At 49.5% G+C, this 13,575-nt stretch overlaps 1 protein-coding gene across 1 annotated transcript; it reads left to right on the top strand.

Annotated features, from left to right (window-relative positions):
* Positions 1–1,988: 1,988 nt before the first annotated feature.
* LOC118794963 (transmembrane emp24 domain-containing protein 1-like) lies at positions 1,989–5,158 on the top strand. The gene is made up of 4 exons (XM_036553267.1): positions 1,989–2,343; positions 4,215–4,312; positions 4,398–4,584; positions 4,842–5,158. The coding sequence occupies exons 1-4, from the start codon at positions 2,158–2,160 to the stop codon at positions 5,058–5,060; spliced, it is 690 nt and encodes a 229-aa protein (XP_036409160.1). The 5' UTR covers positions 1,989–2,157; the 3' UTR covers positions 5,061–5,158.
* Positions 5,159–13,575: the final 8,417 nt, after the last annotated feature.

Below are 13,575 nucleotides of genomic sequence, written 5' to 3'. Positions count from 1 at the left end.
TAAATGACGTCACTGAAGGGCCCCACAGCACTGGCTTCTGTGCTGGTCTGGGGTTGAGTTTCCTCCTGTAACTCCTTCACAACCCACTTTGCCCAGCAGACTTTTCCTCCAGGAGCAGATTCTGGTTTCTTTTCTTCAGGATGGACAGAGTGTTGTAGTGCATCAGACTCTGGTGTTGGAGCAGTTCAAAGTCTGTGGTGATGGAATGGTTTTCATCTTACCAGGATCTCTGGTTCAAAGCATTTCTTCTGAAGAGCACAAAGAAACATGTTAAAAGAGAAAGAAAATGGAAAAAAAGGATATGATGCTTCTCGTTTCCACTTTAAGTGTGATGGAAAATATTCAGCATTCATTTATTTGTTCCTCTTTTTATGATTGGGTTGAAAGTGCAGCTCATAGAAATCAATTTTTCCCCACTTCCTGAAAGATCAAAGGGAACACAAGGTACAAGATTTGGACAGACTCCTACAGTCTTCTGTTGCTTGCCTGTCTGCCAGCAGTGATCTGTTTTCAACAGCTAGATAGTTCATTTGCTGCAACTTCACACACCCAAACTGTCATTAATGTTACTGTTAAGGGAGACATCTTCCCTACCGTACCGCCTGTATGTTTATAACAGTATGGGCCGGTGAAGAAACATTTTAATGAAATTTGTCCATTTTATGACACGATTTTGGTAGATATTGGTGATGCTTGGGTGGCCACAGTACAGTTTAATAACGTCTTGTCATATTTGGCTGCTTTCACATTTGCCTAAATGATGCCACTAATTTACTAGTTACAGGGATTGTAATGGCACCATACAGAGTGACAGCTGCTGTCATAGATGTGACAGATTTACTTTTTCATATAGGGCCGAGTGGAACCTGAATAAAATGCAGAGAAAAAAATTACTGTAGTCGTTCTCCAGTCTCTGAGCGAGATTGTTCTGGTCTGTTTTCCTCAGGACATACAGAGTGACTGTCACTGCCTCTTCTTCTCCGTACGCCCCCACCATCAGATCCACAGTGTCTGCCACATCCCTGTTCTCCAGCTGGCCTCTTGGGATGGGATTAAAGCCCTCTGCCACATCATGTGACAGATTCCACCTGAACCTCTTCAGCTCATCCGCTAACAGCTCATCCAGAGTAGAGGCAAGCAAGGATGGAGCTCCAGCCATTGCAGACCCTAGAGACAGAGGAGGGATGGGCTTAAAGCTCTCTGCCAGAGAGATAAGAAGGAGCTGGGGCACAGGTCCCTCCTACTCTGACTTTAAAATGGGATTCAAAGTAAGAAGTGTGCATGGAGTGTGTAAGTGTGCGAGAGCTCCTCAATGGAGCTCTTAAGATGATTCTTGTTGATGTTTTTACTTCCTGCTTTTCGTGTATGCTTCCTACCTTTGGAACCTCTGATTGTAGCCACCCTTCGCTGCAGTAATCACTGCACTCGCACAGGGGCAATGAGGCACGTGTGTGTAGCCCTTCCCTATTATCTGGGTACCACGTTGCTGTTGTATGGGCGAATTGGCGGTAGAATTTATTTGTTAAACAGGGACACTTCAGTGTATTCATTTCATTCATTTTATGAATGAAAATATTTGCTAGTAAAACAGTCGTGTTTGCCCATTCCATGTTAAAAACGCACATCGGAAGAGATTCCTGTTCAGCGTCATACGGAATCGACTGTGTTCACAGGGACAGACTCATCATGTTTCACCGAGGAATCGACGAAGAGCGTCATGTCTGAAATCTTCCCCGAGTCCCTGCTTCCGCTTATTTACCGGAACCTTTTAATTGAGTACGGCGACACGAGCTTAACCGGAACTCTTTATCCGAGTAGGTGTGACTAATAAGTTAGTAGTCTCCGCTACAAATGTATGGTTTCTGGCTTGATGCCGCGCTGTGTGGAACATCCTAGCATTTTGTGATTGGCTTTTGTTATGTAGCGGTACAAGCTCATTGGATGAAACGGGCAGGGGGGAGGGACTTACTTGATTGGAATGGGTGAACTTCGGTCCCAACTTTCGCTCTACCTATCCAGAGGTCGGGAAGTTCTGCAGAGTGAAAAATAGATTGGCTAAGACATGTCGAGGAAGTCAGGAGCCATGTAGCTGCGAAACGTTTATAAATACTTTCTGATCGCGGCTGGCAGTTAAATGTGAACGCTGTTTATTCCGCCATGAGTGTGCGCAGGCGAAGGGCGAGTTTTATTTCTGCAGGAGTTCATTTTATCGCGATACTCGGCCTCTCAGTGGCTTTTAGGCAGAGTCAGGACATCGAGTTCACCTTTCTCCTGCCTCCCGGAAGAGTGGAGTGTTTTTACCAACCTGTCGCGAAAAACGGCTCCATGGAGGTAGAATACCAGGTGATTGGCTCGCTGTTTTCATTCGCATGGCGCTAGCTTGCAGAATATGCATGTGACCCACGTTAGCGGCGGCTTTACGTTCACACCGTAAGCATTTGCATCATCGCCAGCGGGGTTCGAAGGTTTGCGTGACAGAGTGAGGACCCGATGCGTCTCTGGGTTTGCATTGACGAGGTGACCGGTTAGCTGCGCTTAGTTGTATGCTGTTACACAGTTTTTGCTCAGAGACTTTATTTACTGTCTGACAAAATTTAAACCGTAAGGATATGAACAGGAATGTTGAGAGACAAGTTATTCCGTGCATTAATAACTGCAGGGGAATGAGTTTCCTTGTGTGGGTGTGAAATTTTAATTGTATCTAATTTCCGCCTCTGTATGTGTGTGTTGTGATAGCTCGCATCCTGCACTACCTTATACATTTTCATTTACATTTATTCATTTGGCAGATCATCTATGGTCTTCATGAACCTGTTTTCAAAATTTTACGTAGTGAAATAACAATAAATCCTCCGGTAATGTTACAGTGTGACTGTCTCTGCGTGTGTCCTTTCTCCACACAAACTGGCAAAGCCAGCTGGTGAACGGAGGAGACCGAGTTTGTTGAACTAATGATTTTGCAGCATTTGTTGGCCGGGACCACAGCTTACGTTTGAAATATTTTGCGTTTATTATGCAGGAAATTTACCAGAGCGGTTCGGTTCAGCAGTGGTTGCTCATGGGCAGCTAGGGGTTTGTATTTGGGACTTGAACCTGCAACCACCTGGCCACATGACGAGCTCCACAGCCACTCCCTCACGCTGCCATAGAAAGATCTACAGATGAATAGATTGCAGTTTAAATAGCAGTACTCACTGGCATGCTGGTCCGCAGTGTCTTGCCCCTTGAATGAGTTACTTCATCACACTGAGAATGGGGACATATTGCCCCTCTACAGAGGTAACCTTCCGCAGGTGAGAGAGGGGAGGTGTTGCCCCTCTGCATCGATGGAGGACCAGGGGCAGAGGGCCCTCCTGGAACTGGGGAGCAGAACAGGGAGAAATCACGCAAACACGCACACACACAAACACGCACATATACAACACACGCACACACACACAGATGTGCACAAACATATACACACACATACACACTTAGCCTATGACAACAGTGATGGAGAGGTGGACAGCTCCGTCTTGGTAACAGAAATTGAAGCACAATGTATGAATTGCCTTCAGAGAGGCTCAGTGCAGGCCGAGCCCTACAGCTCACACTTCAGATTTAATGACGAGGAGCCATCAGTTCCTCTGCAGCCCAGCGTTACTGGCTTTGTTCCACTGAGGTGTTCGGCAGTGTCCCCTCGTCATACCGCCCACTCGTCATTTGGTGTTAAGATGTCCTGTGGTGCATTGTGGGACTTGTAGTGTGAAAAAGCCTCTTGGCTCCAGAGAGGTCTGTAGGAAGATTGCATTCGTTGTGCTTCAGATCTCCGATGTGAATTAGTTTGTTAATGATGTTTTAAATCACAAAGAAATATAAAATGATTAACCGTGTGTAGATTTACTGGGTAGCCGTGTAGCATAGCGGTTAAGGAGCAGGACTCACCACTGAAAGGTTGCTGGTTCCATTCCCCATGGGACCACTGCTGCTGTACCCTTGGGCAAGGTACTTAACCCACAATTGCCTCAGTAAACATACAGCTGTATAAATGGATAACATTGTAAAAGCCTGTAACCAATGTAGGTCACTCTGGATGAGAGCGTCTGCAAAATCACAGTAATGTAAGATAATGCAGAGAATGCAGCTGTCAGGTGAACTGAGGTGAGCGTTAGGGTGAAGAAGGGGGTGCAGCTGCACACGCCGTACCCCTAAATCCTGGCCTCTCTGTGTCTCAGGTGATCGCAGGTGCTGGGATGGATGTGGACTTCACCATTGTCTCTCCCCACGGGTACCTGCTGACCTCAGACTTCCGCAAATCAGACGGGATCCACACGTGAGTAAGCCCAGCCCGCTGTGCCCCCAGTCTGTGTGTGTGTGTGTGTCACAGTCTCTGATGTGTGTGTGCCTCTCTCCGTCAGCGTGGAGCCCACTGAGGAAGGGGACTACAGGATCTGCTTTGACAACAGTTTCAGCCGGGTGTCAGAAAAGATGGTGTTCTTCGAGGTGATCATGGACGGGCAGGGGGCTGAGGGGGGCGGGGACGACGAGTGGGCCGACATGGTGGAGCCAGAGAGCATGCTGGAGTACAAGCTGGAGGACATCCGGGTGAGAGGGCGTGGCCTCTGTCTCTCTCTCTCTCTCTCTCTCTGATGGGCTGTCTCTCTCTCTCTCTCCCTCTCTCTCTGACGAGCTGTGTCTCTCTCTCTCTCCCTCTCTCCCTCCCTCTCTCTCTCTCTCTGATGGGCTGTCTCTCTCTCTCTCTCCCTCTCTCTCTGACGAGCTGTGTCTCTCTCCCTCTCCCTCTCTCTCTCTCTCTCTCTCTCTCTCTCTCTCTCTCGCTCTCTCTCTCTCTCTCTCTGCAGGAGTCGGTGGAGTCTGTGCACAGGCGGCTGGAGCGCAGTCGGCAGGTGCAGACGCTGCTGCGGGCGTTCGAGGCGCGGGACAGGAACCTGCTGGAGGACAACCTGTGGCGCGTGTCTTTCTGGTCCTGCGTCAGCCTGCTGGTGATGCTGGGCGTGGCCCTGACCCAGGTCTACACGCTGCGCAGCCTCTTCCATGACAAGAGGAGGGTGCACACGTAGCCCCGCCCCCGAAGAACCCCAGGGAGGGAGGAGGCAGCGAGTGCACGCTTCCCGGTGACGAACAAAGAGAAGGATGAGGAGGATGATGAAGATGCCCCCCCCCCACCCGAAAGAGCCGGAGGAGAGAGAAAGAGGCAGGGGTGTCTGTCCGAGCCAAAAGCAGCTGTCCCACCTCTGTCCCCCCCCCTCCTTTGGGTCGACCCCATGGCTGAGCCAAAACTGCAGAAGGGCACAACCTTCGCCACACCGTGCCTTATATCCCCTCCTCAGACAGCCCCGCCCACACCTCCCCCAACCCGGCCAAATCCTCCCCCGCCCCACCCACACCTGCACCACCCCGCCCACACCTCCCCCGCCCGCACCCTCGTCATCAGTGTCCCCAAACAGTGTGCTTCCTGTCTGCTCATTATCAAACTCGCAGACAACTTCCTGTTTTCGTCTTCCAGTTGGTCAGACGTCCAGTCGCTCTGTGTCCTGTTTCGGTGACAGTGCTGCAGGTCTTAGGGAACGTGTGTCTAAATAGCATTTTTATACATGAACTCAGATATTTTTATGCTCATGATTTTATTCAGTGTGGGAATGAATGTTATATTGAGGAACTGAAAGTGTGGTGTGGACAATACAAAAATGTATTTATGATGAATTAAATGATCAAAAAAATAAATCTGGAGAAATTGAATAGCACTTGTTTTTTTCCAGCAAGGCTGGACCCCCTAGGGAGTGGAAACAGTTAGATAATAGCTAACTTCTCCAAAACATACCACTCCTGACCATTGTACAGTATCAGTCAAATATTTGGACACACCTCAGTAAGATAATGGAAAACATGCATTCAAAGTCATCTAGATCTAAAGACCCATGCTTGAGATTTGTTTCTTAGACTAAGATAACTAGTGAAGTTGATGTCTATGCATGAATTTCCAAAAGAAAAAATCCAAAAAACTTCCAAAAAAAAATTTTAATTTTGAAAAATGTTTTAAAAAATATTGTGAAGAATGTAAAATCTAAGACAGTTTTGGTTTGTTTCTAACACTATTTTTGGTCACTGCATAATTCCATTTGTGTTATTTCGCTGGTTCTGATGGCTGTTTTTCTAACGTGGAAAATCATTAAGGTAAAGTGTGTCCACGTTTGACTGGTACTGTATATCCAGACTCAGACACCTTCCGGCTTTGCGCTGTCTGACGTTGGAGCCTGTAGCAGGAAGCTGAGGAATGCCTCATCTGTGTTTCAGCTGTGGAGTCCTGTGGCCAACAAAGGATGTTAAAAATCCAGTCAAAAGGAACGATCCACACCTGCAGGGTCTGCATTTCTAACTGGGTACATTTATTTCATTGTAAAATATGTTACAATCCATTGTCACAGTTTAACATTTACCCGGGGAATGTACGACACACTTTACAGTCCTTAACAGTTGAACAAAGGCACAGGCCTGTAATGAATGCCGCAGCGGAGAACTATGGAGAGAACGGGCCGAATTTCAGGAACGGTGGGAGCCTTAGTTCTGCTGCAGAGCCGTTTCTGCCAGAGCAGGAGGGCGAGCACAGCTCTCTCTAGTGTCCAGACTCAGAACAGTCTGTTCACCCTGCAACTCAAGATAGCTAGGCTAACCCCAGGTGAGGTCAGAGGAAGTCAGGTGAGGTTCCTCACATCAGAGGTGTTGTTTCTCTGTTATGTTACGCCAACATGAGGGGGAGTGGCCAAAAGAAACAAGTCCCTGAATGTAGGCTGCTGGAGGTGATGGTTCAGCAGGAGGCTTCAGTAAGCGTTCAGTCGGGCAGCGCTTCAAACAGTCAGTCTAGCCTCTTGTTTATGTGTGTCGGTTGGTTTCCAGCAGTGCAGGACTGCTCTGTGCTTCAGCTGTCTCCCCAGCCCTGCAGTGAGGAGGAGCTGCTCGCTGACGCGTGAGAGATGAGCCCGCCATCGGCTGAGAGCCGGCCCACGCGCGCACACACGCGCCACGCTCTCTCTGACATTACCTCCCGGGGAGCATGTTATCTGTGATTGATTGATTGAATGATTGATTGATTGATTAAAGACTTGGCTCACTGATTGATAGACGGCTGGATTAACAGACAGGAAATGGTGATTTGGTTACTGGCTCTGAGCACCTGTGTGTGGGACGCACACGCAAGGCAAGCATCAGTGTGTCAGACCCACAGAGAGGAAACCCTTAAGCCCGTTTTCAGTGACCTGCGTGGAGAGGAGGGGACAGGAACACACTCTCTCCTCCAGCATCGCCTACTGACACCCCAAGGAGGCCAGAAACCCTTCCCAGAATGCTTTCGTCACCATCATGTCCCCTAATGGGCAATTTGGTGGGGCCAGCGGCTCGTGTGGAGTTCATAACCAAGCATGTAGACCAGCTCGCCGAACGGTCTGTGCCACCAGCTGGTCTGAGGGTATTTAAGGAAAATGTTTTTTTCACTTAGCAAAGCCGTGATTCAGGCTGCGCTACGTGGCTTATAATTCTGCAGCCGGATGCTTGCGGAGGGAGTCAGCCTGTGTGTGTTACTCACAGCTCCAGTGGAGGTACCCTAGGCCCTCCTGTTCATTACACCTCCCTGCCTCCCTCCGAGAACCTGTTACAGAGAATTTTTGCCCCCAAGAACTGATTCAGTTCAGTTTGTGTCAGTTTCACAGTTATTTCAGACTAAGGTGGAGATAGGTTTGGTCCCCAGACACTGATTCTGGATCAGAGTTTTAGCTTTCTGGATAGTGGTGGGGGTGAGGAATCAAGGTTGTGTGGGATTGGGGTGATCTGTGATTAAAATACATGCACCTCCATAGTTGGCACCGCATGGAAGTTTAAAGTAGTATGCAATGCATTGTGGGAAAGGGCCTCCAACCAGCCTTCATCCCCAAGCAGGATTCCAGATTTCCCAAAGACCTATTTACAAGCCTTGTCTACAACACAACAAACCCCGTGTCACATAAAAATATACACCACATCAAACTCAACAAACGCATTCCACAAAGTTTGCCAACTTCAGTTATACAGTAGCCGTAGTGTGTGTGTGTGTGCGTGTGCGTGCGTGAGTGTGTGAGTGTGTGTGTACGGTTGTTCCTGAGAAATGCACATGAACAGGCTGCCTGCTTGGTACACCTTCATGGAGCGCCTGCAGTTCATTTACACACACTGCCTTCATCAGCTGCCTCGCTGCATCGGCTCGGATGGAGCTGTGCCTGTCAGAGGCACCGCCGTGGCGTTCTGGTGCATTTGAGGACATGGACACGTAAATATTACTCATGTTTTGGCACAGGCATTGAAGGAGTGACTCTTAAGTAGTGTGAATATGCTGAAACTACTGCTGTTCCATAATCAGCACCTCTGACAGGCATTTTTGTATGTTTTTTGTTGTAAGTAATCTTAGCTCATGTATTCAGGGAGTACGAAACTTCAAACCCAGCAAAACCCCTGTTGCAGACAGTAAATGACCCAAGGCTTGAGTGGTGGACTACATTCTCTGTGGCATGCAAGCACTCAATCTGGCCACCAGGAGGCGCTGTCTACTTCTTTAAACTGCCTGCCATTTCTGACTGGAGCTACCTTCAGAATTACCTCTCAGCCACCTGGTGTATTGGAATCAGCTGGCAGGTGGCAAAGTGAACTCCTATCAGTCGACAGAAGCAGTTAGTAAGGACTAAAAGGACTGTACAAACCTAGTAAATCAATTATGCACCTCAAGAAACTAAACCATTTTAAACCCATCTCCCTTTCAAATCCTAATTTAACAATCACATGTGCAGCGTCTAATGACTGATCTCAGGTCAGCGTGGGCCTTTGCTTGTTGTAATCATAATATCAAGTCCAAATGGGTGTGGTACACCCTCCTCCTTATCAGCTGGTTCACCATTGGTTTCGACGTGCAGGGGGGCGCCTGTTTAAAAAAGACAACAGAGGAATAAATTTCCTTTCATTCGCTCACTCACTCGCTCACGCATGTGCACACGCACACTCTCATACACACTCTCACACACACCCACACTCTCTCTCACATACACACTCTCACACACACGGGCGCCTCTAAACACCGCTTTTCTGAAACGAGCCGTTTTGCACGAACAGCTTTCCATTTGTCTGCCTGTCCTTTGGGTTCCCGCCCAGCTTGCAGAGGGCAAACGCCTCTTAAACAGTGTGTGAAGCGCTACAGCTGTAACAGTGTGTGAAGCGCTACAGCTGTAACAGTGTGTGAAGCGCTACAGCTGTAACAGTGTGTGAAGCGCTACAGCTGTAACAGTGTGTGAAGCGCTACAGCTGTAACAGTGTGTGAAGCGCTACAGCCAGCTGTAACAGTGTGTGAAGCGCTACAGCTGTAACAGTGTGTGAAGGATCAGCCAGCTGTAACAGTGTGTGAAGCGCTACAGCCAGCTGTAACAGTGTGTGAAGCGCTACAGCTGTAACAGTGTGTGAAGGATCAGCCAGCTGTAACAGTGTGTGAAGCGCTACAGCTGTAACAGTGTGTGAAGCGCTACAGCTGTAACAGTGTGTGAAGCGCTACAGCCAGCTGTAACAGTGTGTGAAGCGCTACAGCTGTAACAGTGTGTGAAGCGCTACAGCCAGCTGTAACAGTGTGTGAAGCGCTACAGCTGTAACAGTGTGTGAAGGATCAGCCAGCTGTAACAGTGTGTGAAGCGCTACAGCTGTAACAGTGTGTGAAGCGCTACAGCTGTAACAGTGTGTGAAGCGCTACAGCTGTAACAGTGTGTGGAGAATCAGCCAGCTGTAACAGTGTGTGAAGCGCTACAGCTGTAACAGTGTGTGAAGCGCTACAGCCAGCTGTAACAGTGTGTGAAGCGCTACAGCCAGCTGTAACAGTGTGTGAAGCGCTACAGCTGTAACAGTGTGTGAAGCGCTACAGCCAGCTGTAACAGTGTGTGAAGCGCTACAGCTGTAACAGTGTGTGAAGCGCTACAGCTGTAACAGTGTGTGAAGGATCAGCCAGCTGTAACAGTGTGTGAAGCGCTACAGCTGTAACAGTGTGTGAAGCGCTACAGCCAGCTGTAACAGTGTGTGAAGCGCTACAGCCAGCTGTAACAGTGTGTGAAGCGCTACAGCTGTAACAGTGTGTGAAGCGCTACAGCCAGCTGTAACAGTGTGTGAAGCGCTACAGCTGTAACAGTGTGTGAAGGATCAGCCAGCTGTAACAGTGTGTGGAGGATCAGCCAGCTGTAACAGTGTGTGGAGGATCAGCCAGCTGTAACAGTGTGTGGAGGATCAGCCAGCTGTAACAGTGTGTGGAGGATCAGCCAGCTGTAACAGTGTGTGGAGGATTAGTCAGCTGTAAGTGTGTGGAGGATCAGCCAGCTGTGTGTGAGGGTTTGACATCACCTCTGAAGGTGTGGAGTGTTATTCACCTGGCAAGGGCCTGCCGAGGGCTGCGTTGTTGTGTTAGATCACAAACTATTTGCATATTTGCTATTTCCTTCCACATGGCAGAGGATACCCTGACACCTGCTCCCTGATGCGCTTACTGCCTCAGGCTGCTCATGGGCAGCACCATGCTGCACGCACTCACAGATCTCTGCATCATCTGAACCACCTCACCCTTTCATTCGGCCCACTATTTTGGCCAATCCACATAGCGCACAGATCGTCTTAGAAACACCACTGCCATCTTCAGAGACAGAAGAAAATAGTGCTTGAGACCCAAACCACCGTATGGACTTTGGTTTATGACCCACATCATCATATGGACTTTGGGTTCAGACCCAAATCGTCACATGGATGTTGGTTTTTGACGGCTGGCTGTGTATGAGGAGGGTTGCTGGCTGAGACAGATGCCCTCAGCTTCACCTGCTCCATTAGCTGTCCGAACAGCTGAAGAGGTCGCATCCATTTTTACAGTGCTGCCTCTTCTTAACGCTCAGCGTTCCAGGGCAGGAAGTCACCAGATCCAGTTCAGCTTCTCTGCCTCTGCTGCCAGGAGTACCTCCATGGGGCCTCTGCTGCCAGGAGTACCTCCATGGGGCCTCTGCTGCCAGGAGTACCTCCATGGGGCCTCTGCTGCCAGGAGTACCTCCATGGGGCCTCTGCTGCCAGGAGTACCTCCATGAGGCCACTGTGATTCAGCGCCATTCTGTTCAGCATGACGAACACTAACCTTCTGTGGTCTCTGAAGAGTAGGCCCATTATTTCAACTACTGAAGTGCTGCTACCACTACCGCTACTGAGCTGCTGCTGCCGCAGGGCCAGCGTGAAACAGCAGGAGGACAGCAGAAAGGCATGATGGGAAGGTGGTGGTGCAGTGCAGATGGACTGGTAGAAAGGGGATAAGACTGCAGTTTTCACCCATTACCCAGAAACTCCAGACCATTCACCACTGAGGAACACCCCAAACCCCCACCCCCCCCAGGTGTGTCGGGGGGAAGGGGGGGTTGTCCAGGAATCCGTTGAGTGAAGGAAAATGATGAACCAGAGGTGGGAGGAGACAAGAGGAAGAGAGAGAGGAACACACAGGAACTCAAAGAAGAGACACCAACCACCAGAGACAGTCCCTTTATTCACACATCACCCTTTATTGTCCTTTTCAGTTATTTTCATTCTTTTTTCATATTCCATAAACAACTACATAGACACCCAAAAAAATACACCCCCCTCCCCCATCCACGATCAGACATACAGCAGGAAGGGGGGGGGGGCAGGCTGGGGAACATGGGGGGTACAGGAGGAAGTGGGTGTGGCTACAGTGACATACTGCAGTCGAAGCTGTGTGGGAACTTCCCATTTCTGCTCTAACACACCCTCACGCACGCACGCACGCACGCACACACGCACACACGCACGCACACACGCACACACGCACACCCATACACACACACGCGCACATACACACACATGCGCGCACACGCGCGCACATACGCACGCGCGCACACACACACACAGACACACACACGCGCACAACCTCACGCACGCACACATACATGCACGCACATACACACACATACACACACATGCACACACATGCACACACATGCACACACATGCACACACATGCACGCGCACACACGCGCACACACGCGCACACACACGCACACACACGCACACACACGCACACACACGCACGCACACGCACGCACAGACGCGCACAATTATCAACATCAGGGTCCTCAGCAGCAGACTCGGAGCTCCGGGTTATCTTTAGTGATGACACTGGACAGACCGCAGTTGGCCAGTGGGTCGGCCAGCTGCATCCTGAACGTTATTGTAACGTTATAGTAACGTTATAGAGTAAACCACTAGGGGTCACTGCAGCGCGTTGTGCTCGGGTGTTCTGCTGTGATGTCACTGCAGCCACACCCCACTGCGGTGGGGGGTGCACCTCCTGCTCTGAGAGCCTGTGCTCCCATAGGTCTGCTGGACTGCACTGACCCTGAAGCACAGCTCTGACTCACTCAACGACTGCATACTGATTCCGTTATGCCTCCGCACTGACTCTGCACTGATTCAGTAATGACACAGTAAGGACTCTGCACTTATAACTCGCACAGTCTCTCTGAGCAGGATGAGCACAAGACCAGAATTCCCCATTGAAAAATCACAATCAAATCAATCAGAAAACAGACATCCATCAGGGCACAGAAATCTCATATCAAAAACCATAAATCAGAAAACAGCAGATTTCTTCATCAGAAAGAAAACTGAAAATGGAGGTCAGGCACAAAGCACCCCCCCCCACAGGCCGGGACGGGGGGCACGCCCTCCGGCCGCTGGGGAGTCTGCTGCCCTCTACAGGGCCGTTAGGGTAGGACACCAATATGGATTAACTACTAACACAACTGCAACAATGGCAAACACAAAAAACCTGTGTTATAAAACAACAATCAGAGTTTTCCAGGTCCCTGCACTTACACACTCATCAGGGCTATCAGCAGCCAAGGCCAGAGTCTGTCTGCATTAGCAGGATGCGAACTGATCATTCAGTTTGAGTTTAACTACTGTTATTATTATTATTACTTTATTTTTATCATTATTATCATTAGTCCGTTCTGATCGTTTTTACTTAAAAAAGGAGCTGCGTTTGTCCTGTTCCACTCACTCCCACCCCCAGCTCTGCTCAACTCCGTCCAGCAGGGGGCGGTGGAGAACAGAGAGCTACTCCCTTCAAAGGAAGTCCCTGTAACTAACCCTGTTAAGTGTCCCCAGCAGCGGCTCACCTTGGGGACAGATAAGCCACCAGAGTGCACCTGTAGCGCTGCCTTCCGCTGGAGCACGCCTGTGTTACAGCCGTTTTCTCTCTTTAGCCTACCGTGAACGAGCTCAGCGATGCCGCTACCCGAAACACAGACCCCTGGCAGATTCCACCTCAAAGCCGCTGGAGGAGTGTGTGAGGACCCCTCTCTCAGCAGACTGCCGTTAAAAACGCGTCTCTGGCCACAACCCAACAGCAATGACACATCAAGGAGCTTGGAGAAATTCCTCCCCATAAATCGTGTGTGTGTGTGTCTATATCTCAGCTCCTTTGTGCCACTGAAAACACCAACTCCAGAGGTACAGAGAATTCACATTATTACC

Source organism: Megalops cyprinoides, chromosome 19 (genome assembly GCF_013368585.1).
Source record: "Megalops cyprinoides isolate fMegCyp1 chromosome 19, fMegCyp1.pri, whole genome shotgun sequence".
NCBI classification, from domain to species: Eukaryota; Metazoa; Chordata; class Actinopteri; order Elopiformes; family Megalopidae; genus Megalops; species Megalops cyprinoides.
The sequence above is the reverse complement of the archived record's forward strand: the minus strand, read 5'-3'. Positions and strand labels throughout refer to the sequence as shown.